At 45.8% G+C, this 25,015-nt stretch overlaps 1 protein-coding gene across 2 annotated transcripts in view; it reads left to right on the forward strand.

Annotated features, from left to right (window-relative positions):
• The window catches only part of CNDP1 (carnosine dipeptidase 1), a 46,959-nt gene that overhangs the window by 13,088 nt on the left and 8,856 nt on the right, over positions 1-25,015 (forward strand). Inside the window, exons 2-7 of one of the 2 annotated variants that reach the window (XM_003914488.5) lie at positions 7,560-7,685; positions 9,926-10,075; positions 11,468-11,630; positions 12,818-12,906; positions 16,073-16,273; positions 20,046-20,130. In XM_003914488.5, the coding sequence (XP_003914537.1) occupies positions 7,560-7,685; positions 9,926-10,075; positions 11,468-11,630; positions 12,818-12,906; positions 16,073-16,273; positions 20,046-20,130 (814 nt within the window). Of the gene's footprint in view, positions 1-7,559; positions 7,686-9,925; positions 10,076-11,467; positions 11,631-12,817; positions 12,907-12,945; positions 13,539-16,072; positions 16,274-20,045; positions 20,131-25,015 lie in introns of those variants that run through there. The other variant, XM_017951850.3, reaches the window with a different exon arrangement.

The raw sequence follows: 25,015 nt of genomic DNA on the forward strand, positions 1-25,015 counted from the left end.
AAGCTCACCCATGTTATGCCTCAGCAAAGAGCTTGGCTGCATTGTGTTCATGCCCTAAGGGTCTGTGGAATTTGAACTTAAGAGTGATGACTTAGGGTATCTGGCAGAAGAAATTTCTAAGTAGCAAAGTGTTCAAGATGTGACCTGGCTATTTCTAACAAGTTATGTTCAGATGTGGAAGTGAAGAAATGACTTAAAGTTGGAATTTGTAGTTAACCCGTTTCTTGGTTGCCCCATGAATATTCACCAGTGGCACTTGTGGCTGCAGCATTTACCCTGAGATAACTTTGCCATAAACTATCTTGCTTTTATTATTATTTCACATCACTCTAGTATATTGACTTTGGAAACAACAGACATCATTCTATTTAGGGCATTCTGGTTTTTGTTAGTGGTATTTCCATTTACAAAATGTAGTAATTTTCAACTGCTGAAAATGTCAAATCCTAGAAAATGTAGCATTCCTGCATGTGATGTTAACGTTCTTGAACAATTGTGGGTCGAAGATTCATTTGATGAATCTGAAATAGATGATTCTGATGATTTAGTTGATTCTGATGTTCTGTTTAGAAAGAACTCCATGAACAGTTTTTATATTTTATTTTCACATTGAAAATCAGTCAGATTTGCTTCAACCTCAAAAAGTGAGTTTATGTAAAATTAAATGAGCGCTGGCAATGAGCTGCACTTTTTTTTTTTTTTTTTTTCTCTAAATGGGAAAAAGATTAAAAGGAAAGCAGAGCATAAAGCTTGGGAAATTTTCAGCTTGGCCATGTGGCAGAGAAAGAAAAATCATTACCAGGAGAGGAATTTGAACAAGTTGCAGAGCAACCGCTTGCTAGAGAGACTTGCATAACTAAAAGGTAGCCTAGTGTTAAAAGCCAAAAAAAATAAGAACATGGTCTTGATGGCATTTCAGAGACCTTCGAGGCAGCCCCTCTCACCACAGGCCCAGAGGCCTCAGAGGACTAAATGGTTCCATGGGCCAGACCTGGGACAGCACTGCTCTGTACAGCCTCAGAAGGCTGCTCACCACATCCCCACTGCTCTAGCTCCAGCTGTGTCTCAAAGGGCCCCAGATACAGCTCAGTCCACTGCTTCAGAACTCGCAAGCTGTAAGCCTTGGCAGCTTCCACATGGTGTTAAGCCTACAGGCACACAGAGTGCAAGAGTGAGGGAGGCTTACCAGCCTCCACCTAGATTTCAGAGAATGTATGAGAAAGCCTCAGTGCCTAGAAAGAACCTAGGGGTGGAGGGGTGGAGCCCTCACAGAGAGCCTCTACTAGGACAGTTCAAAAGGAAAATATGGGGTTGGAGTCCCCACATAGAGTCCCCATGGGGCACTACATAATGAAGCTGTGAGAAGGGGGCCATCATACTCCAGACCCCAGAATGGTAGATCCACTGGTAGCTTGCATCCTAACCTTGGAAAAGCCATAGCAGTGGAGCTTCCCAAGGCCTTGGGAGCCCACCCCTTGCAGCAGTGTGCCCTGGATGTGGGACATGGAGCCAAAGGAGATTATTTTGGAGCTTTAAGATTTAATGACGCCTCTGCTGGGGTTTAGACTTGCATGGGGACTGGAGCCCCTTTCTTTGGACTGATGTCTCCCTTTTGGAGTGGGAGCATTTACCCAACGTCTCTACCCTGATTGTATCTTGGAAGTAAATAACTTGTTTTGATTTTACAGGCTCATAGGTGAAAGGAACTCATCTCCAGATGAGATTTTGGACTTGGGAGTTTGGAATTAATGCTGGAAGGAGTGAAGACTGGGGGACTATTCGAAAGGCATTATTGTTTTTTTAAAATTTTTTTTTTTTTTTTTTTTTTTTTGAGATGGAGTCTTGCTCTGTTGCTCAGGCTGGAGTGCAGTGGCACGATCTCCGCTCACTGCAAGCTCCGCCTCCCGGGTTCACACCATTCTCCTCCCTCAGCCTCTGGAGTAGCTGGGACTACAGGCACCCACCACCACGCCTGGCTAATTTTTTTTTTTTTTTTTTTTTTGTATTTTTAGTAGAGATGGGTTTTCACTGTGTTAGCCAGGATGGTCTCGATCTCCTGACCTCATGATCTGCCTGCCTCGGCCTCCCAAAGTGCTGGGATTACAGACATGAGCCACCATGCCCGGCCCATTATTGTATTTTCCAATGTGAGAAAGACATGAGATTTGAGGGGCCAGCAGCAGAATGATCAGTTTGGATACGTGTACCCGCCCAAAACTCATGTTGAAATGTAATCCTCAATGTTGGAGGTGGAGCCTGGTGGGAGGTATTTGGGCGCTGTCCTTGCAATAGTGAGTTTATGCAAGATCCAGTTGTTTAAAATGTGTGGCACCTCCCCTGATCCCTCTTGCACCTGCTCTGACCGCATGACCTGCCTGTTCCTGCTTCACCTTCTGCTATGAGTAAAAATTCCTTGAGGCCTCCTCACAAGGTGAGCTGATCCTGGCACCATGCTTCCTGTACAGCCTGCAGAACTGTGAGCCAATTAACCCTATTTTTTTTTTTAAGTAAATTACCCGCCACAGGCATTTCTTTATAGCAATACAATAAGAACAGCTTAATACAGGTAACTAGTTCAAAGTCAAGCACAACTGAACACACACACACACACACACACACAAAAACAAAAACACAGAGGCATGGAGGAACAGGAGGAAAATGGATGGAGTCTCCGATCCCACTCAGATGGTGAAGGGGGGATTCATGCCCAAAGTCAATGTCCATGAACCTGGATAGCAGGCTGCCCTGCTCTGTGGAAAAGGGAGGGAGGATGAAATCATGCACTTCCCCTTGTCAGATCCCTGCTGTCACGGCCAGTCGTCAGGTCAGGGCATCAGGTCAGTCTTTTATTTGAGACCAGGGCTAAGTTGCTCTCCCAGGGCCAGAGGAGGAGGAGGGGGCTCCTGCTGAATCTGAACTATTCTGTCCTTACAATAATCACTGTTTTCATATTTTTTTCCTGCAGCTTATTTCCTTCTTCCAACTTTCCTTTTTTATTTTTCACTGGAGAGGAACACCAAATTTTTTTTAATGGAACTTGTCTGAAGGAAAAATAAAAGCTCAAATGTTAATGTAGATGGATCGATTGCAAAAAAAAAAAAAAAAAAAAAAAAGAAGTAGCCACTGTTGTCTCCAAGAGCCTTTACTGAAGCCTTCCTCGCACCTGAGCTCCCTCTCTGGCTACTGGAGGGCCAGAGGAGTCTCTCCCACAGACTATCTGCCAACCCTGGCTCCTGGCTAAGTCCCTCAGAGCTGGGCTGGATCCGGCTTCAGCCTTCTGAGTGCAGGGCAGCCAGGGAGATCATGAGCGGCTCATCAGCACCACCTACTGGACGCAGTTCTTAATCAGCTCATGAATGGGCATTGCTCACCTTGACCTTGCCTTTAACCAATGCATAGCTTCCTCTATCTACAGTTTTCATACTCCATAATGTATTTGTATTGTCAAATGAGTGGCTATAGCTATGATTATTTGTATAATGACTGTATTGTGATATAATTCTTATACCTTACAATTGACCCATTTAAAGTGTGCAATTTTAATGGTTTTTAGTATATTCAGAATTGTACAACCATTGCACAATCGATTTTATAACATTTTCATCACCCCAAAGGCACCCCTATTCATTAGCATTCCCTTCCTATTTTCCCACTGGGTAACCACCAATCTACTACTTTCTGTCTCTATGAAGTTACCTACTCTAGACTGTTACGTAAATGGAATCACAATACGTGGCCGTTGTGTCTGGCTCATTTCACTTAGCACAATGTATTCAAAGTTTGTCTGCACTGTAGCATGTGCCAGTACTTCATTCCTTTTTATGTAAGATGAAAATCATTTTGTATAGCCAAATAATATTTCAGTGAAATATAGATTTTATTTATCCATTCATTCATTAATGAACATGTCTTGTTTCTGCCTTTTGGCTACTATGAATAATGCCGTTATAAACATCATGTACCAGTTTTTGCGTGGACATATGTTTTCACTTGTCTTGGATATGTACTCAGGAGTAGAATTGCTGGGTCATATGGTGACTCTATGTTTAATAGATTAAGGAACTTCAGACTGTTTTCCACAGTGACTGCAGGCTTTTGACTTCCCATCAGCAGTACATGAATGTTCCAATTTCTCTACATCTTTGTCAAAACTTGTTAGTGTCTGGCTTTTTAATTCTAGCCATCCTAGTGGGTAGGAAGTGGTGTCTCATGTGGTTTGATTTGTGTTTTCCTGATGGCTAATCATGCTAAGCCTAAACTTTCCATGTGTTTATTGGCCATTTGTATATTGTCTTTGAGGAAACATTTATTCAAATCCTTTACACATTTTTAATTTGGCTTTCTTTTATTATTGAACTGTAATTGTTATTTATATTCTCAACATAAGTCCTTTATCAGATATATGATTTGTAATCCCCCCCATGCACACACACATTCTATGTGTTGTCTTTTCATTTTCTTGATGATGTTCTTTGATGGACAAATGTTTTTATTTTTTATGAAGTCCAATTTATCCATCTTGTCTTTTGGTGTCATATCTAAGAAACCATCACCTCATCCAAAGGTAGGAAGATTTACAGCTATGTTTGTTTGTTTGTTTGTTTTTAAGAGTTTTATGGTTTTAGTACTTTCATTTAGGTCTTTGATCATTTTGGGTTAGTTCTTATATGTGGTGTGAGGAAGGGGGTGAAACTTTAACATTTGCATGTGGATATCCAATTCTCCCAGCATTATTTATTGAAAAGACTATTTTTCCCCCATTGAATGATCTCTGCACCCTTGATGAAAATCAGTTGATCATAAATGTGAGGATTTATTTCTGGGTTTTCAGTTGTATTTGATTGATATGTATGTGTGTCCTTAAGCCAGTTCACTCTCCAGAATATTTATAACTATTCTTAAACTTTACAATTTCCTCTCGATTATTCTCCAGCAAAATTCAGACTCTTATTAGAACGTTTTGATACATTCTCCTGCTTCAAAAAGAGGAAACTTCCAGAGGTTAAAACTTCTGCCCCGAATGCCTGCCCTTCCCCAAACTTACCCTTCCTCCCCGTCAGTGTTCAGCACCAGTTTCCTCCCAGACGCTGCTATTGACCACCCCCACCCCATGATGGGACATGGTCTGCATTTCACGGCATGTCTGACTGCTTTCCTGACAGCTGGTGAGCTCTCTGTCTGCTCGGAGCCACACATTTTTCTATAGCTCTTTGGTTGGGTCCTCAACCACTGTGAGGCTTCCAGTCCCTGATGACCGTTGAGGGAATTCAGGCTCAGAGAGGTACCCGAAGGAGCACAACTGGGATCTGGCAGGGCTGAACTTGGTGCTGGCCCTCCTGACTGTTAGGCCTGTGGTCTCCCTGTGATGCCACCCCAACTGCACTGCTTTATCCACATGCCCTCACCCAGCATTGACTCTCACTCTGCTGCCTTGTTCTGTGAACACAGGTTCTCTGTGGTCGCTCAGATTTTGTGCCAGCTGAATCCTAGCTGAAAAGTTCTTGAAGCCTGAACATCCCTGTAGCATTTCAGTGATGATCTGACAGGAGGTAGAACAGCCTGGGAGTGACTGTCCTTTTGGGCATGGGATGGATTGACCCCAGGTGCTAAGTGACACTCTGGTTAGGGAGATGCACTCTTTCTTGCCATCTGGGACATTTTCAGTAGGACTAGATGTTTTGTTGGAAGTGAACTCCTAGAAGAGACAGAACACAGCTCCCTGTGCACAATTTCATTTCAGATACCTGTGCCATGTGTTGGGGGGGCTCATCAGTTTGGATGCTCCCCAGCTCACCTTTGCTCCATGGGGGCTTGAGGCCAAGGGATGGGCAGGGGCATGGAGGAAGATTCAGCAATGCATTTGGGAACAGGTGGAAAGTGATGGAGGGGCCCTGCATGGTACCCCAACAAGGGAGGAGGTCTGGTTGGAGAAGCAGGTGGGATCCACCATGTAAGTCCTGGGGGGCATGGGGATATTTGCTTTACCACAAGGGCAATGGGACCTCTTGGAAGAGCTAAAACAGGGAGTCTTGCGATCTGCCCTACCTTTAAAAAGATCACCCAGGCTGCTTCGTGGAGAGTGGATTAGAGGAAGCCATGAAAATGACAGAATGAAAAGAAAAATATTCAACCAACTGCTTTTCAAACAGCCTTGCAGATGCTCCATTGTAAAATAAGCAGCATTGGCGGGGCCACATCCGTAATGAGCGTCCTCTCGTTGTGAGCACACCTGTCTCTCAAGGTCTCGGGGATGGCACTGAGACTTCACCAGCCTAGTTCCCTTTGTTTTCCCTGTAACCCCTGCTCACCTCCACCTATGGAAAGGTGGGCATTTAAAGAATCATGGATTAAACAATTATAATTTTATAATGTAAAACATCTCAAACATTTAAAATGATAAAAGATGGGATTCCAGAGACAAAACTAACAGAGACAGGCTGGGTTAAACTCACCTCTCCTTCCTCCTGCTGCAGGAGGGTGGGTTTGGCTTCTGAAGTGGAGCCCAGCTGGTCTCCTGGGGATAGCGGGTGGCTTTCCTAGCCAAGAACCTGGCGTCGGGGGTCTGACCAAGGGCTGCAGCCCCCTTGGCCCTTCCCATCCCTCACTCCCTCCCTCCTCTTCTCCAGCCTCTGGTGGCGGGGGCTGCACTGGGGGAGATGGTGCTAATGGCCCCTCCAGATGTGCAGGTGGCCCCTGGGCCTGATGCCGGCAGCTCCCACTCCAGACAGGGCTCTGGGGGGCCTCTGTGAAGGGGTGACCCTTGCCCACCTTGCCACAGGACCTTCCTGTCGGGCGTCAAGGAGGAATGCTGGCTCTCAGGCTCTTGAGGACTCCCAGGTGGAGTCATTCCAGCTGTGGATGGGCTGGGGAGACTGAGCAGGGGTCAGGGAGGGGAAAGGAGGGAGGAGGCAGGGTTGTGGATGGGTCTCTCAGAGACGGGGTTTCACCATGTTGACCAGGCTAGTCTTCAATTCCTGACCTCAAGTGATCCGCCCACCTCGACCTCCCAAAGTACTGGGATTACAGGCACGAACCACCACCTCAGACCTTTTTCTTCCTTTCTTGTTAAAGTACTGTGATTTCAGGAGCCAGTGGAAAGAAACCCCACAACACTGGATTTTAGGCATTGCTCAGAGATTCCTTTGTCTAGTGCAGTAGTTCATCACACATGGAAGATTTTTGCGTGTTTGTTTTCGGTTCTACCTTGCTCTTTTCTGTCTTGTAAAGATCGTCCTTCACTCCTGGGCAGCAGAACTGGCCTCCCCAAGGGGCCAGGAGGAAACACCTTATCCTAGGAATAAACGGAATGATGTTATTTAAAGATGAGCTTGTTAACTCGATTTTTGTCTTATTAAAATTCTTTAGCATTGGAAATAAAGTGTTTGGGGAAAGACGTAGCAAAAAATAACATGTTTGGTTCTACCGCCTTGTGTTATTTTATTCCGACTGACTGGAGGCAGCTGTGTGAGATAACAACCCTTCTTGAGGAATTTGGAAGGTCCAAAGTCCAGCGACTGGTGCTGATTTTCATTCGTTCCTCCTGTGTCAAACCCTTCCAGGCTGCGTCCCTGCTGGCCGTGCTGCTGCTGCTGGAGGGAGGCATGTTCTCTTCACACTCCCTGCCCCCGGCGCTGCTAGAGAAAGTCTTCCAGTACATTGACCTCCATCAGGATGAATTTGTGCAGGTAGGAGAAGGAAACTGCACACAGAATGCATGGATTACCTCCTTTGGTATTTGGGTGAGACAATTATTTGCTTGGAGATGTGGATATTTTTGCCTAATTCCATTTAAAATGCCTGTGACTGCTCATTGGGTTAAAAATCTTCAGTATTCATTAGATGGATGGAAGAGATCCCTCCTAGCCATTCCTCCTGCAAAGGGCACTGTCTCTTCATATCCAGCACACTTGATCCAGGGATGTCCACGCAGAGACGACCAGCACCTCCACTGAGCTCGAGTCTGCCCTGGTCCATCAGGTCGCCCATTCCTAATGCCACCTGATGTTATTGTAAGGCCTAGGCAGAGCTGGGGAGCCAGGGAGCTCTGCAAAGTTCAACAGCAACGTTTTTTATTTTGTAGTATGTGTGCAATAGGCATTTTATCTCCTCCATTCGTTCATTCATTTATTTATTTGTTTTGAGACAGAGTCTTGCTCTGTTGCCCAGGCTGGAGTGCAGTGGTAAAACCCCAGCTCACCACAACCTCCCAGGTTCAGGTGATTTTCCTGCCTCAGCCTCAGCTTCCCAAGTAGCTGGGATTACAGGCACCTGCCAACATGCCCAGCTAATTTTTGTGTTTTTTCAGTAGAGATAGGATTTCCCCATGTTGGGCAGGCTGATTTTGAACTCCTGACCTCAAGTGATCTGCCCTCCTCGGCCTCCCAAAGTGCTGGGATTGCAGGCATGAGCCACCGCGCCTGACCCTCTTATTTTTTTGTTATTATTTTTTGAGACAGGGTCTTGCTCTGTCACCCAGGCTGGAGTGCAGTGGCACAAACACAGCTCACTGCAGCCTCGACCTCCTGGGTTCAAGTGATCCTTCTGCCCCAGCCTCCCAAGTTTATAATCCTCTGCTTCACCCCTAATTCACCATACCGGGTCTGTACATATACGGGGTGGGAGTGGGGTAAAGTAGAGGGAGGGTGAGGTGGAACGGCAAAAAGAGGGAGGCCTGGGGAGCAGGAGGAGACAGGAGGAGGAGTGGGAAGGCAGGAGCTTGCTGGAGCCCACAGATTCACCAGCTCCTCCCCAGCCCCACGCTCCTAAGCTCTCTTGTCCCCTCTGTGGCCGACTGGTTCCATCCCCACACACCCCCACACATGTGCACACTGATGTGGTATTGTCTGTGCTCACCAGACTGGGAGCTCCTTGAGGTCTCCCTGAACTTTGTACCCCAAGCCCCCTAAGTCCCTCAAACATACCCAGATCTACTGAACTGAGGGAGAAGCCGGCAGTCTCTGTTCTGTAAATTCCAGTTTAAAAATGTAAAACATCATATTCATTAGGATTAGATAAATGCCTTCATAATAAAAATGAAAGCACTACAACCAGGATAGAGAGATCAAACTCAAATGAGTCAGGAAGAGAAGTCTAAGATCAGTAAATCTGTGTAGTTTTTCATAAAAATGCTGACTGTCTCAGTATGAGCCACTCAGGTTCCAACACCGGTGTGTGAATGGTTCTTATCAGTCATTCATATCAGCCAGCACTGCTGGAGTGGCCGCCAGGTGCCCGGCACCAGGCTGAGGCTTGTGCACACGTTACCTCAGTGGTCCTCGCCATCACCCTATCGTTAGGGAGCATTACTTTCTTGTGCAGATGAGAACACTCAGGCTAAGGGAGGTTAAGGAATACACCCAAAGTCACACAGCTATGACAGGCTGAGCTTAAGCCCGACGTCACAGTGCCTGTGGGATCCTAGGAGCGCAGGGAGGGGCGGGCCGGGGAATCTAAGTGCAGAGCATGTCAGAAGGGACCTGCAGCCCAGCGGAGGCCACTGTGGGGTTCAGTCATGGCCCGGAGGCTTCCAGGGCCAGGTGTGGAAAGCAAGGAGTCCTGGAGAAAGCTGAGAAGGAGAACCCACCAGCTCTTCAGTTATTAATTAGAAACAGTGGGTGGGGACTTGCCCTTCTTGACAGCCCTGGGGAACCCAGCGAGGACCCAGACCATCATCTTTCTCCCAGCCCACCCTGCCTGACCTTCTATACTAACCAGGCGTCTCTGGCCTCCGGGTTCCTGATTAAAACCCCAGCTATTCTGTCTGTTACTCTTGAATGTCACAGTGTTCACTGGCACTGTCATAGGTCCTCAGGTCCTCAATCAACAGAATAGCACCTGGGGACTCGCCATCTCCTGTCCTCCCCTCGCTGCCCCCAGAGCAGATGTGGGACCCCCATGCTAATGGCCTGCTTACTCTTCCTCCTAGACGCTGAAGGAGTGGGTGGCCATCAAGAGCGACTCTGTCCAGCCCATGCCTCGCTTCAGACAAGAGCTCTTCAGAATGATGGCTGTGGCTGCGGACACACTGCAGCACCTGGGGGCCCGTGTGACCTCGGTGGACATGGGTTCTCAGCAGGTGCTGTGGTGTTCCCGCCCACCGAGGGAGCAGCTACTTCTAGATGTCAATTGTGCCTTCCCGGGGGTGGCAAGGGAGAGGCTCACCCTGATCCTCAACCAAAACCCCCCAATTCCCAATGAAGATGAAGCATTCCCTTGGTCTCGAACGAAGCCGTGTTACTGCTTTCCAGTCCTATCAGGACTCCAGGGCTGGGACGGGCTCTTAGAAGCCAGTGCAGATGACAAGTGAAGGTCCCTTTATTATGGAAAGGACCCCCTTGTACTCTTCACTTCCTGGACACAGGTTCCAATTTCTTCTTTACGGAAAAGGAAATTGTCCTTTTCTTTAAATTCATATGCATCTTTCTCAAAGGCATTGTATCTGGAGCTGTGTTTTTTTCATCAGAACCGTCTCTTAGAACTCTACTCCATCATGAATGTCTTAAATCTAAGCACCTGCTGTGCTTATTTTAGCACTGAGGAACCTTGGGATCATCCACATTTTCTAGGATTTGTCCACCTAATTTAAGCCAGTTGTCATCTGCATTCTTTTTCTGTTTGTTTGTTTTGAGACAGAGTCTCGCTCTGTAGCCCAGGCTGGAGTGCAGTGGTGCAATCTCAGCTCACCACAAGTTCCACCTCCAAAGTCCCGGTTCAAGCAATTCTCTTGCCTCAGCCTCCTGAGTAGCTGGGATTTCAGGCGTGCACCACTACGCCCAGCTAATTTTTGTATTTTTATTAGAGACAGGGTTTCACCATGTTGGCCAGGCTGGTCTTCAACTCCTGACCTCGTGATTTGCCCGCCTTGGCCTCCCAAAGTGCTGGGATTACAGGCATGAGCCACCGTTCCCGGCCCATCTGCATTCTTACTGAAGAGCACATTCAACTAATGATGCTAATTGTCAATGTGGATGTAAAGAAGCGCTTTACTTTTAATTAGGTTTTATATCTTAATTAAAAGCGTCTTGGCTGGGTGCAGTGTCTCACACTTGAAATCCTAGCACTTTGGGAGGCTAAGGCGGGCGGATTACTTGAGCCTGAGGGTTTGAGACCAGCCTGGGCAACATGGCAAAACCTGTCTCTACCAAAAATACAAAAAGGTAGCCAGACGTGGTGGCGCACGTCTGGAGTCTCAGCTACTATGAGGAGGCCGAGGTAGGAGAATCACATAAGCCTGCGAGTGCGCCACTGCACTCCAGCCTGGGCGCCGGGACTGAGACCTGTCTCCAAAAGAAAAAAAAGTGTTTCATGGGACTCATTTTAGAGATGGAGAAACTGATGCTCAGAAAAATGACATGGGCTCTCCAAGGACCCAGGGATAGCCTGGCCAGGACTCCCAATATCATGTCTTTGAGTTTTCTGGAAGAACAACACAGCGTTTTTAAAAATGTGATTCCTGATCATTTTGCAGCTGCCCGATGGCCAGAGTCTTCCAATACCTCCCGTCATCCTGGCCGAACTGGGGAACGATCCCACGAAAGGCACCGTGTGCTTCTACGGCCACTTGGATGTGCAGCCTGCCGACCAGGGCGATGGGTGGCTCACGGACCCCTACGTGCTGACGGAGGTGGATGGTCAGTGAGGTACCCGGGCTACAGTGCGGAGCTGCTGTGCTTGCAAGATTGAAGGGGTGAAGATGTGGCTCTGTCCCTGGATTTCGGGTCTCTCCCTGTTATTAAGAATGCAGAGTCCTGGTGCGGTGGCTCATGCCTGTAATCCCAGCACTTTGGGAAGCCAAGGTGGTTGGATCACTTGAGGTCAAGAGTTCAAGACCAGCCTGGCCAACATGCAAAACCCCGTTTCTACTAAAAATACGAAAAAATAGCTGGGCATGGTGGTGGGCGCCTGTAATCACAGCTACTTGGGAGACCAAGGCAGAATTGCTTGAACCTGGGAGGTGGAGGTTGAGATCACACCATTACACTCTAGCCTGGGTGACAGAGCAAGACTCTGTCTAGGGGGAAAAAAAAAAAAAAAGCCTGGCATGCTGGCACATGCTTGTAATCCCAGTTACTTAGAAGGCTGAGGCAGGAGAATCACTTGAACCTGGAAGGCAGAGGTTGCAGTGAGCTGAGATGGCACCATTGCACTCCATTCTGCCTGGATGACAGAGTGAGACTCCATCTAAAAAAAAAAAAAGAAGAATGCATAGAGAGGCGGCTCTCATAGCCTACTGATTGGTTCACTGAGGCTGGTTTTCTTTCATTTGTGAAAAAGACAACACACTTTTGTGCCCCTGGACGGAGGTTCTTGAGTTGTGAGGAAAACAGTTGTCGAGGCCACACACTTTCCTTTTGAACAGTATCAAATGTAATTCGCATTTTATAAAGAAAAAGAAGAAAGGTTAATAGAGATATACACACATATTTTTTTCATTCTTCTACTAATTGTAAAATCCCAAAATGAGAAGCTTTGCCACATGGCACTCCGCAACAAATCCCCGGTGGGTCTCTTCAGTGAACTTGGATAAAATAGCTAATTATTGTTAAGGACAGTGGGATCTGTCTATTGCAAATTTACTTGTCTTATCTGACTAGCTGACGACTGTACTATTTGTCAGGGAAGAGATCCAAGGATCTCTTGTGTATGGTCTTATTTGTACATAAGAAATCATACTTTGCAATTTCATAGCAAGATTCGTGCCTGGAATATTATTATAGAAAGCACTGTTAACATTAGTACCCATGAAACAACATTGGTTTTTAACTCATGTGGCAGAGGTGTCCACACTTCTCTGAACATTCTTCTTCCCTTTGTAAAGGGAAACTTTATGGACGAGGCGCAACCGACAACAAAGGCCCTGTCTTGGCTTGGATCAATGCTGTGAGCGCCTTCAGGGCCCTGGAACAAGTAGGTGACAGCTGTGTTCGGGAGGGAGGAGGAGGAGGATGGTAACTAGAACTTACTTTGAGTTGTTTGCTGTGTTCTGAGCAAACTGCCTTAGGTCACTTATTCACTCCAACTGTCTTTGGAGGTGTGTGCGACAATTGTATCCATTTCACAGATAAGGACAGTAAGGCTTGGGAAGGTCAGAGAACTTACCCAGAGCAGTGCAGCTGGTGGCAAGGCTGATACTTTGAGGATGGATTCCAGCCTGCACTTTTAACCACGTTAAAAAACAAGACACAGCCAAAGACACAACAAGCCTGTGGCCAAGCTGCTATCTGATGGGACTTGTCTTTTTTTGTTTAATCCTTATTTTATCTTATCTTGTCTTTTTTAATCTTCTTTTTCTTCTTATCACAAAGTATGATTTGTTAGCAGAGACAAACACACATTTTTTAAATGTATCGGCTGCTTTGCAAATGATCAAGATAGAAATCTCCATGACATTCCGCAGGAATCCTTGGATCTCTTCCCTGAGAGCACAGTGGTTCTCTTTAGATGTCCAAATAAGGGCTCTGGAGCAGAGGCAGGGGTACAGATTTGAGGAGGTGGGTCCCCTCTTTCCGGCCTCCAGAGGACATTGTTGGTGGACCCAGGTTTGTACCTTTAACTATCTCATGTTTCAACACAAGGATGGTTTTATCTCAAGCCACTCTTCTCCCGCTCCTGGTGAATGTACTTAGACACCAGCAGAGGACTGGATCTAGCTGTGTGAACTTGGGCAAGTGACTTGACCTCTCTGGGCCTCGGATTCTGTTCTGTGGAACAGAATCAGGTCAACCTTGGGGTATGGTTCCATCTGCCCTGTCCTGGGCACCGCCTCAGCCCTGTCCAAGGCTGCAAGGCCCTGAGGGCTGAGGGGCCTCCCTGGCACCCCGTCCTGCAGAGAAGACCCGGGCTTCTGGTGTGTCTTTTCCTGAAGATTATTTCATTAGGTGCTGGGGGCTTCCCTCAGAAGTTTATTTTCTCCTGAGACATAAGCAGATGGAGGGGACTTAAGTACTCTGACTCCACTCCTGAATCTCACAGAAGACACGCTCAGGAAATCAGCACAGGTCTCGGCGGTGTCCTGCAGACCACTGCAAAGCTGTCTTCTTATCCAGGAAGCTCACACCACCCATGCCCTGAGCATTCCATGTGGCTTTGGTTTCTTTCTCTGTCTCCCTCCCTGTTTTTCCTTCTCTCCTTTCTTTCTCTTTCTTCCTCTCTCTCTCTCCTTCTAAGGGATAGCAATATTTATAAGATTGTTCCGATAAAAAGGCCAAAATCTGTTTTCCTTTATGAATTTCAACTCTGAAAATTACACAATCACAAAGAAAACAGAAGAAATATTCACTGCCCTGGACACGTCAGTTCATCTCTGAGCCTCACTTTCCTTGTCTGTGATCAAAGTGGGAATGGCAGTTTCTACCTCACAGGCTTACAGGGATTCAGTGAAGAAATATCTGCACTGGGGGTGGTGTGTGAGGTCCTTCGAGAGTGTCCCCTTCTTCCTCCCTCCCTCCCTTCTTCTCCTCTGCCTGCCTTGCCTACAGAGCTCTTAGGACACATTCCCTCCCTGGGTTATTTTCTAGGAGGCAGAGTGAGTACTAATATCCATATTTCACAGGTAGAGCAGTGAGCTGCCAAGGGGAGGCTTGGCAAACCCAGCTGCTAATGCATGCGGCCTGCATGCTGAGTGCTATGGGTTTGTATTTTATTAAAAGTGACTTGCCAGAAAATTCTTAAGATTTCCAACTACTCTTCAGCAATTGTTTGCTAGTTCAGTGTTCACACAAAACCTTCAGATATTAAGATTTCAGAACTTCAGATGGACTTCCTAAGACACACAGAAACACAAGGGATACATATGAACAAATCACTGTCCCCCAAAAGCTCTTCTCCAACTGAATGACTGATTTTCTAATTTTCTCATTTTAATTACTACGTAACTTATTATTTTCTCATCCATAATACTGTGCTCATGTTGCATTTGTTAATCTGTGGTGAGTCAAGCCCGCTTATTAGAACTGATTATAGTGTGTGCATGCTGTTTATCTGCATGTGATCACTTTTAGAGTTCTGCACGCATCCTGTGCTCTAGGAAAAGACTTTGACCTCTCCTCTTAATGTGGTTCTCAAAGATATGAAGTTATAAATTATAAAGATACAAAAAGATCAAAAGCAAATGGGGGAAGAAGCATGTTGTAAAAATTTTAAAGGAGCTATTCCTTGCCCTAATATTAACTAAAAAAAACCCCTCAAGTTCCATTTTGCTGCAAGATCAAAGCCTTTGAATAAGTTAAAAGGCAGATTGAAATCACAGCTGAAAAATAACAGATACTTGAAGTAAAAATTAACCTGAGCCTTAACAATCTTTCAAAGGAGAAATTTCTCCTTTTTCATGTTCAGAATTATGAGGACAGAAAAGCGATTTGTAATTGCCTAACCTTTCTTGAAAAATTCCTTTTGGGGAGAAAGAGAAAAATGCCTCCCTCTGCGGCCACACGGGGAAGGTCTGTAGTATAGAATGTGCTTTCCTGTAGATGCCCCTGTCCCCAATTCTTCATCATAGCATTAAATTGTCAGGACATGTTGGAGGGCACGCACCAGGCGTTACCTTGAATTCTCCTTCACAACCATAATTACGACTCCATTGCTGTAACAGAACTGTGGGGAATGCACATTCATACATTGAATGTAAATAATAATTTCATGTGTTTATGTTATATGCAAACAAATAGTGGATCTTCAAAGGTGAATGGGCAATGTAGTAGTCTGTTTTCACGCTGCTGATAAAGACATGCCTGAGAGTGGGAAGGTTTAATTGGACTTACAGTTCCACATGACTGGGGAGGCCTCAGAATCATGGCGGGAGGTGAATGTCATTTCTTACATGGCGGCAGCAAGAGAAAATGAGGAAGAAGCAAAAGCTGAAATGCCTGATAAACCCATCAGATCTCATGAGACTTACTCACTATCATGAGAATAGCACAGGAAAGACTGGCCCCCATGATTCAATTACGTCCCCCTGAGTCCCTCCACAACATGTGGGAATTCTGGGAGATACAATTCAAGTGGAGACTTGGTGGAGACACAGCCAAACCACATCAGGCAACTTGTGCAATTTTTTTCTTCTGTTGTTACTTAGGATCTTCCTGTGAATATCAAATTCATCATTGAGGGGATGGAAGAGGCTGGCTCTGTTGCCCTGGAGGAACTTGTGGAAAAAGAAAAGAACCGATTCTTCTCTGGTGTGGACTACATCGTAATTTCAGATAACCTGTGGATCAGCCAAAGGAAGCCAGCGATCACTTACGGAACCCGGGGGAACAGCTACTTCACGGTGGAGGTATCCACAGAGAGCAGTGCATGGATGGAGGCCTGTGGGGGTTGTGAATGGGAGCGCCAGTCCATTCTGGGATCTTGGAGAGGAAGAAAGAAAGCTTTCCTGAGGGCAGAGGCCTTACTTAGGCCTCTTAGGGGAGGTGGGGTGGGTGCAGAGGTCTTGGGGTTTGGGGAGGTCATGAACCCCCTGACACTTGGAGTGGATGTGGCTATGTACCTTGTTCTGGAGAGGGGATTCACAGGGGTTTGTGACTCACAAAGCAAAGCTTGGAAACTCTGGCCGTGGGATTTGCAGGCAGGTATGGCAGCCACAGGGAGGTAAGCAGACTGCCTGATCAATGCAGGGGCAACTGTGCTGTGTCCCGCTCCCGGCGTGGGCCTGCTGGCCGCAGTGGCAGGAAATCTAAGTGCTGTGGTTACAGGGAAGGAGAAGGAGCATTGGTGTCGCCCGAGGCCAGCATCTGAAACCTAGCTTCTACCGTGCCCAGCCTTGTGCAGGTGGCTTCATCTTGAGCCTTGGTTTCCCACCTTGAAAGATGGCACAATAACGCCCCCTCCCAGGATGGCTGTGTCATTACATGCAGCGTTTAGTTCAGGTTTGATGCATAGTCAGTTTCCTTCCCCTTTTCTCTTTTTCTAGTAATACAGGCAACCTGTGATAATGCATGAGACTTAGAAAGTCCCTCCCGGGTAAATAGCTAATTATTTCATCATTTCAGTCTGTTTTCTCATATAGCAATGTGTAGGCTGATAATCCATGCTCTATCCAATCCCTAGGCAGTTTTGAGATTCAGATGTGAGCACATACATGGAAACACATGGCTATGCATTTGAAAAACAGTGAGTGCCTTCTATTTGTCAGATAGGAGGATGCTAAGTCCCAGGGGCACAGAACTGAATAAAATAGTCTCTGCCCTCAAGAAGTTTACTTCTAGTGAGATACAGATACTAAAGAGATGTGGGAGTGACAGAGAAAACGGGAAGCAGGGACTGTTCTCTAGAACCCGCTTTCAGGAAACATGGCTGTGAAAAGTGGGACAGAGCTGGGATGATGGCTGGAGGAAGTCCTTGGGAGGCAATCCAGAGGCAGCAGTTGGAGACCTGGGAGGGAGGGGGAGGATTTTTGAGAACAAAGGCTCTGAGGAGGTGGGAGGGGTCGAGCTCCAGACCCATGGGAGGAAAGTAACCTCTTTTGTGAGGGCCTTGAGTAGGTAGAGAGCTCCAAGTCCTAGAGTTTCTTCCCTCTTAGCCTCAATTTTTTTTCTGTTTAGCAGGAAGTGAGTGTATCTGCAGTGAAGTGATGGCTTGAAGTGGTCACTTTGGGACAGGGGGAAGAGAAAGGATGGGAGGATGAAGAAGGGCCAGGCAATGTTAAGGTCTGGAGTCATCTATCCGTGCAAACTGATGGCTTCTGCAGCATGCTCAGTGGCCAGGGACAGAGAAGGCCTCGGAAGGGCAGACTGGCCCTGGGGTTGAGGTTACTCCAGAGGGTTGTGGTGGAGAAAGTAAGGAAGAGCTCGTCAAGGTGTTGAGCAGAGGGGCTGAGGTGATCAATGGTGGTATTCAGGTTGAACAGGGGAAAAAACAGAGGCAGAAGGGCAATGTGGAACATCTTGGAAGGGTCAAAGGACTGACGTCTTGATGAAGACCGAGAACAGGTGGTACAGCAAAGTTACAAGAGAGGAGGAGGAGAGCTGTCATCAGGATGTGAGACAGCCAGCTCAAGGTTTCGAAGTAAGACCGTCCATACTCCAGAGTAATTTAACTAGCGTTATTGCCTAGTGAACTGAAAGTCTTAATGCTAAAGTGAATAAACCGAAGATTGCTCTGGTACTACATTGAAGAGGGAGTGGAACACCGTAAAGACCAGCTGGGCTGGAAGGATGGGAGGGAATGAACTGAAGAATCAACTTCAAAAAAGCCCAGCCTGTAGAAACTGGTAATTGATTGGATATGGCGTACATAGGAGAAATCATGCTGGTAGGAAGTAATAGCAGAAGTGGTTGAGTTCAGGTCTAGATCTCCTGAGTTTCAGAAACTGGAAGCATGCTCGAGTGGAATGCACTGTAAGCACCCCAGAGTTTTAGGTCTGGTGTTTATGTAGTAGGTCAGACCTCCAGGGATGAACATTTAAGGGCATGGAGGTGTTAATAGTATCCCTCCCCTTAAATTATCGTGAGCACCGCATGGTCAGAGATAACCAGGTCCACACATGTTTGTGTCTTTCCACAATGTCAGGCTTTTACTGATGCTATCTCAATAATAAAAGCCACAGGCTCCATGCAGTTTCCAAGGAGGCAATTCTCCTTAGTGCCTCCCATTCACTCAGGAGTCAGAGCTGCAGGCACACAGGCCCAAGCTACTCCACAAGGCAGTCGATATTGTAAAGCATACATCGTTATATACCTAGCCAATATGTGAATGTTATAGACTGAATATTCCATAACAAACAAAGTAACATTTACCATCAAGAGAGAAGGAGCTGGGCACAGTGGCTCACACCTGTAATCCTAGCACTTTGCGAGGCTGAGGAAGGTGGATCATCTGAGGTCAGCAGTTCAAGACCAGCCTGCCCAACATGGTGAAACCCTGTCTCTACTAAAAAATTACAAAAAAATTAACTGGGCATGGTGGCGTGCACCGGTAGTCCCACCTACTTGGGAGGCTAAGGCAGAAGAATCACTTGAAGCTGGGAGGCGGAGGTTGCAGTGAGCTGAGATCATGTCACTGCACTCCTGCCTGGGTCACAGAACAAGATTCTGTATCAATAATAATATAATAATAATAATAATAATAATAATAAAATAATAATAATAATGAATAATTTAAAAAAAGAAAAGAAAAGAAAAGGGATAGGAAAACAGGTTAATGAACCAGTCCGGGGAGTGTGACATAGACAAAAACAAATCCTGACCTGGCTCGGGTGGTTCAGTGGTCTTGTAAGGAAGAGCCTTTGATTTGGGCAGAGCCTTTGGTAGCAGATGCTGGGTTCTTAGCACAAGTGACAGCAGGACCGTGTCTGTTAAGTTTTGAACTGCTGACGTCCTGGTTGTTTTATGACTGCCAAGTCCTCTGATGAGAACCAATAGTGAAAGAACGTGTTTGGTTATATCCTTATCCAGCTGGATGCAGTCTTTATTGATCAGGCAGAACACCTAGTCCCTGTTGGCAAAGTGCCTTAGGAAATGTAAGATGGAGTCTTTTTCTAAGACAGAGTCACTCTTATGTCAAGGGTGCTGTATACATAAATGCTATCCTATGAGCTCTTGAAGCTCATGTAGAGGAAGGATGAGCCAAGTATTAAGCTTTAGAGGTGGGAGGAAGAAAAGATGTTATTACAGGAGATATCAATAGAATTGTCCTGCAGGCAAGAAAAGAAGAAAGAGAAGAAAGCTTCTCAGAAACCAAGGGAAGAGAATTTTTCCAGAAAGAGGGGTGATCAACAATATTGGATGAAACCAAAAGGAAGACAGCTGTGTAAACGTCAATCATTTGGCCAAGGAGAGCCTCATGACCTTGGCTAGAATAAAGTTGGTGGTAAAGCTGGGGAATGAGTCAGCTTCAGGGTATTCAGGAGATGGTGGGAATGAAGCAATGGACAGCGGGTAGGAACTCCAGTCCCCATGACTGAGAAACATGGAAAGTGAAGTCAGGTCTGGAGGTCGACTACCTGAGTTCTGAGGGATACATGCAGATATGTATTTCACCACATGAAATGCTTCCACTAAAGCAACCAAGGCAGGAAGTATATCTCTTGCCTTTTATCTACTCTATAGGTGAAATGCAGAGACCAGGATTTTCACTCGGGAACCTTTGGTGGCATCCTTCATGAACCAATGGCTGATCTGGTTGCTCTTCTCGGTAATGCCTTATTTTGTTTCACTTTTTAAGCATCAGGGATCAACTAAAAGACAGTTCTACTTGATTCTATGTGCCTCTGCTTGCTTTCTGAACCAGCTCTGAACAAGGGTGTAGATGCTCAGATTTTCCTCCCCTTGGCTAACTGTTCCCTCCTCTTTTAAGTAAGTCTGCAAAACTCTTCTTCAGTTCCTCCGTTTTCTTTTATTGGACATTGTGACACATCCAGCTATACTCAAGGACAAGAGGGCAGAGACTCAAAGGATACAAAAGACTGAGAGGCCACCCTGACTCCCTTACTGCTGCTCCTAGAATGCCGGGCCGGGTGGGGTGTGGTATTCTCAAGCCAGTTGAACCACAAGTTCAACTTCGATAGACCTGGCATGACTTTTTGACTGAAGATAAATCAACAAAGGGATGATCAAAAGGAAAAGGAACTAAGCGACACACCAGATGAGGCCCTTCCCCCACTTTCTCAAGAGCATCTTGTTTTTCATGACAGACTGGCCCTTCTGCAGACCAGCCCACACCTTGTAGCATGTGGGTTCTGCGTGTGGATGACCAGGTGTGTCCTCGCTCTGCCACAGACCACCTGCGTGACCTTGGCGAGTTACTTGAATTCTCTAGTCTTCGGTTTCTCATTTGTAAAGGGGCACAATCTTCTATTTACCTAGTATTGCTTTTGGGATGCAAAAAGGTGATGTGTGCAGAGCACTTGTCATGGTGGCTGGAATGCAGCATGTCCTTCAGTGAGTAATGGCCTGCCCTGGCCTGACTCCAGAAATGGTGTCAAATACGTCAGCACCACTTGGCTTCATTTTCCAAGGTTGCTGTGGCCCTGAGTGGCACAGCAACGCTGACGAGTTCCCCGATTGTCCTGGTGCTGTCCTTGATTTCCCATGGATTGCTGGTGTGTGCAGTAGGGAGTTGTGTGTTTTTCTCGGGGAGCCTGTTTGCCCAGGCTCAGTTCACCTACAGCTCTTCTAGGCATCAGGGCTGCCCATGGTGGGTTCCCAGGGAAGCTAAGGAAGTTTAAACTCCAGGGGCCTCACTTACGAAGCTCCTTCCACAGTCCTGGCAGGGACACTCATCATTTTATATTCATAATTCGGTGTTCTTTTAAAAAAGAGGTTCACATATTACCTATGCTTTAGACTCTGCAAAACCTCACTTTGCTCCACTTGACATGTATAGCTCCTTTATGCAAATTTCACAACGTGGCCAGGCATGGTGGCTCATGCCTGCAATCCCAGCACTTTGGGAGGCCAAGGTGGGTGGATTGCTTGAACTCAGGACTTCAAGACCAGCCTGGGCAACATGGTGAAACCCTGTCTGTACAAAAAATACAAAAATTAGCCAGGCATGATGGTGTAGGCCTGTAGTCCCAGCTACTTAAGGGACTGAGGCAGGAAGATTGCTTGAGCCCAGGAGGTGGAGGCTGCAGTGAGCTGAGATAATCATGCCACTGTACTGCAGCCTGGGTGACAGAACGAGACCCTTTATAAAAAAAAGAAAGAAATAGAAAAAGCAAAAAAAAAAAAAAAAAGAAGTTTAATAATGTGCCCCTTTTGAGCAGACAAATTGCCAGAAAGCATTTACTCCCTTGGCCTCAGTAGTCCAGGCCATGGTACAATCAGCCCAGATGGCCCAGGTGTTGGGAGAATCTTCTTAAGGTCTTTTGCATCATTTTTAGTTGCACAGCTTTCTCTTTCATTTTCCCAAAGTGAATAATGAAATTTACCTATATTTCTACCATCTATCTAGCTATCCATCCATCCGTCTATTATCTATCAATCTATCATCTTTCTATCCATCCATCCAACTATCCATCCATCCATCCATCCATTATCTATCCATCTATCATCTTTCTATCCATCTGTCCATCCATTATATATCCATCTACCTATCATCTATCTGTCCATCCACCCAACTATCTATCTATCCATCCATCCATTTATTATCTATCCATCTATCATTTTTCTATCCATCCATCCATCCATTTATCCATCTATCATCTTTCTGTCCATCCATCCATCTATCCATCCATCCATCTATTATCTATCTATCCATCCATCCATCCATCTATCCATTCATCCATTATCTATCATCCATCCATCCAACTATCTATCTATCTGTCTATCTATCTATCTATCTATCTATCTATCTATCTATCTATCTATCATCTATCTATCTATTCTTCTATGGCCTTCTAGTTTTCCTGAAATATAGCTCTTGGATGATATTTCCCATGCTTGACAATTCAGACAGAATACACCCAGCCATTTTCCTTTAAAGAGTTTAAATGGTTTCCAGAAGAATCAGATAGTACGCAACTTACGATTTTGGGGAGTGGAGGTTAATTTCTGTTTTACCAGAATGAATGTTTTCTTCCCTAGGAACTGCATCTGAAATCTTTAGCAGCACATTTTGCTTTTCCCACAAGCATGACTGCTGCATGGCGTTCGTCAGGCTGTGTGGCTTCAGCCAGGCATAGGATTCCATTCAGCCCCAAAAATGCACATTGCTCTGCTAAGGAAGAGTCGGCTCAGGGTCATGAATGAAATTAAAAACGTGATTTGACTTTCTTTAGTTTTTGATACAAATCAAATAATCAATCCACAGCACAGTAATTTCTGGATTGTGTCCTCTATGTGGTTTTCATATGTTTTGCACAAAAACATAAGGACATAGTGTTGAGCTTTAGTGTTTATCAGATGACAAGCAGGAATTTTGCTTGCTGACAGGCTGGGCTGTAGTGGAGATGCCCGGACTCCCAGGGCCCCCTGATGTCAAGTGAGAGTCGGCTCTGCTCTGTCCGCTCCTGCAGGCTGACAATCAGCCATACACACTAGTCAGGATGTGGGAATCCATGGGCAGCCCTTGCCTCATGCAAGCCTCCTAACCTCTCTGTCTGTGCTGTGATCATGAACAGACAATAAACACTAGTGCGTGATAACCTCCACTAGGGTACAAAGCAAAACCAAGTTAGTTCCCTGTCTGAAAAGGGGCTTAGTGCGCAGGGGACGCAGAAGCTGCTAAGAGGATACTTGTGTTTACAAATGGAACTCTAACCTTCTGTGGTTTCCCTTTGCAGACACTTTCCTACTCTTTGCATTTCCCTAAAAGCCATAAAACAGAAAAGGCCATTGCACCAAGGGCATTTTTATAAGCACCAAATGATGTTATTTAAAATGTTCAAATCCAAGATGGCTGCTGGGTGGGCATGCAGGATTCTGTTTCCTGTGGGCAGTTTTCAAAGGCACTTTCTGACTTCCCTGCACTTGCCAAGACGGCTGTGGCAACTGCAGAAATGACATCATGTCATGATTGCAAGAGGAAAATGAACAGGATGGGAGGGAACACGCTCTTAAGCATAATATTTTCATTCAAATGCTTTCAATATTAAAGAACTAGGGCAAAGATATGGAAAATGGGATCTGCGAAGCAGCATTATTTCTGAGTAGCACAGATATCAATGGCTCCCCTTTCCCTGTGATGGTGTTTCAGGCAGGGCTGAAGTGACTGAGCCGCACTCCATAGCTCTCTAATCAGATTTCTCTGCAAGCAAATTAAAAGGGAAAGGAAGGCCAGGTACAGTGGCCATGATCATGCCACTGCACTCCGGCCTGGGTGGCAGAGCAAGCTCTGTCTCAAAAAAAGGAAAGAAAGAAAGAGAGAAAGAAAAGGAAGAAAGGAAGGAAAAGAAGGGAAGGAAAGGAGGGAGGGAGGGAGGGAAAGAACAAAGGAAGGAAAGAAGGAAGGAAGGAAAAGGAAAGGAAGGAAAGAAGGAAGGAAGGAAAAGGAAAGGAAAGGAAAGGAAAGAACAAGGAAGGAAGAAAGAAAGAAAGAAAGAAGAAAGAAAGAGAAAGGAAGAAGGAAGGAACTGCTAAGAGGATGCTTGTGTTTACACAAGGAAGGAAGGAAGAAAGAAAGAAAGAGAAAGAAAGAGAAGGAAGGAAGGAAGGAAGGAAGGAAAGAAAAAGTAAATAAGGAAATCCTCTTACTCTTCCTTCTCCCAGTCCAGGAGTAGGGAAGGCTGCTTGTATGCTAAGAGAATAAAGTTGCAATTTAAAATGATGCCAAGAACAGAGGCTTGGATTGTTTTACTAGTGAGGTACAGGCGTGCTTAGAAAGCACGACTCTGCAACTCTATCCTTACACGGAAGACTGTCAGCAGAAGTTTAGGGACATACCCTCAAGGGAAGATCTCATGATTGCATTATCAGTGGGGACTCACTGAGCTGCCCTGGAGACATTTTTGTGTCATGTGTGTCGGTCTACTGCCTGGCTGCATTTTGCCCTTGATAAGCACTTTCTCCAGACAGTGGGCAGCATTTACTGAACTTCAACATCTGCTGCTCTTCTGGGTATTTAGTGATGGTTTTTTCCACTTGTATTGATCCCTAAACTGTTTCATGAAGAGCACACTAGTGTATATAGAGGATTTTGTGGTCATGATGGTATCTCATAGAGTAGACCTGAAGGGTATAAAGCTTTTAATTAAAAATGAGTGTTTATTATAATATTTTGTGTGTGTGTGTGTGTGCATGCGTGTAGGGGAAGAGAAGTTGAGAAGAGATGACAACAATTTTTGGTTTCTCAGGTATGTATGTACGTAGGTGTGTATACATGTATGTGTGTGTGTGTGTGTGTGTGTGTGTGTGTTTTGAGATGGCGTCTCACTCTGTCACCCAGGCGGGAGTGCAGTGGTGTGATCTGGGCTTACTGCAACCTCCGCCTCCTGGGTTCAAGTGATTCTCCTGCCTTAACCTCCCCAGTAGCTGGGACTACAGGTGCGTGCCACAATGCCCTGCTAATTTTTTGTATTTTTAGTAGAAACAGGGTTTCACCATGTTAGCCAGAATGGTTTTGATCTCCTGACCTTGTT

Source organism: Papio anubis, chromosome 19 (assembly GCF_008728515.1).
Source record: "Papio anubis isolate 15944 chromosome 19, Panubis1.0, whole genome shotgun sequence".
Lineage (NCBI taxonomy): Eukaryota > Metazoa > Chordata > Mammalia > Primates > Cercopithecidae > Papio > Papio anubis.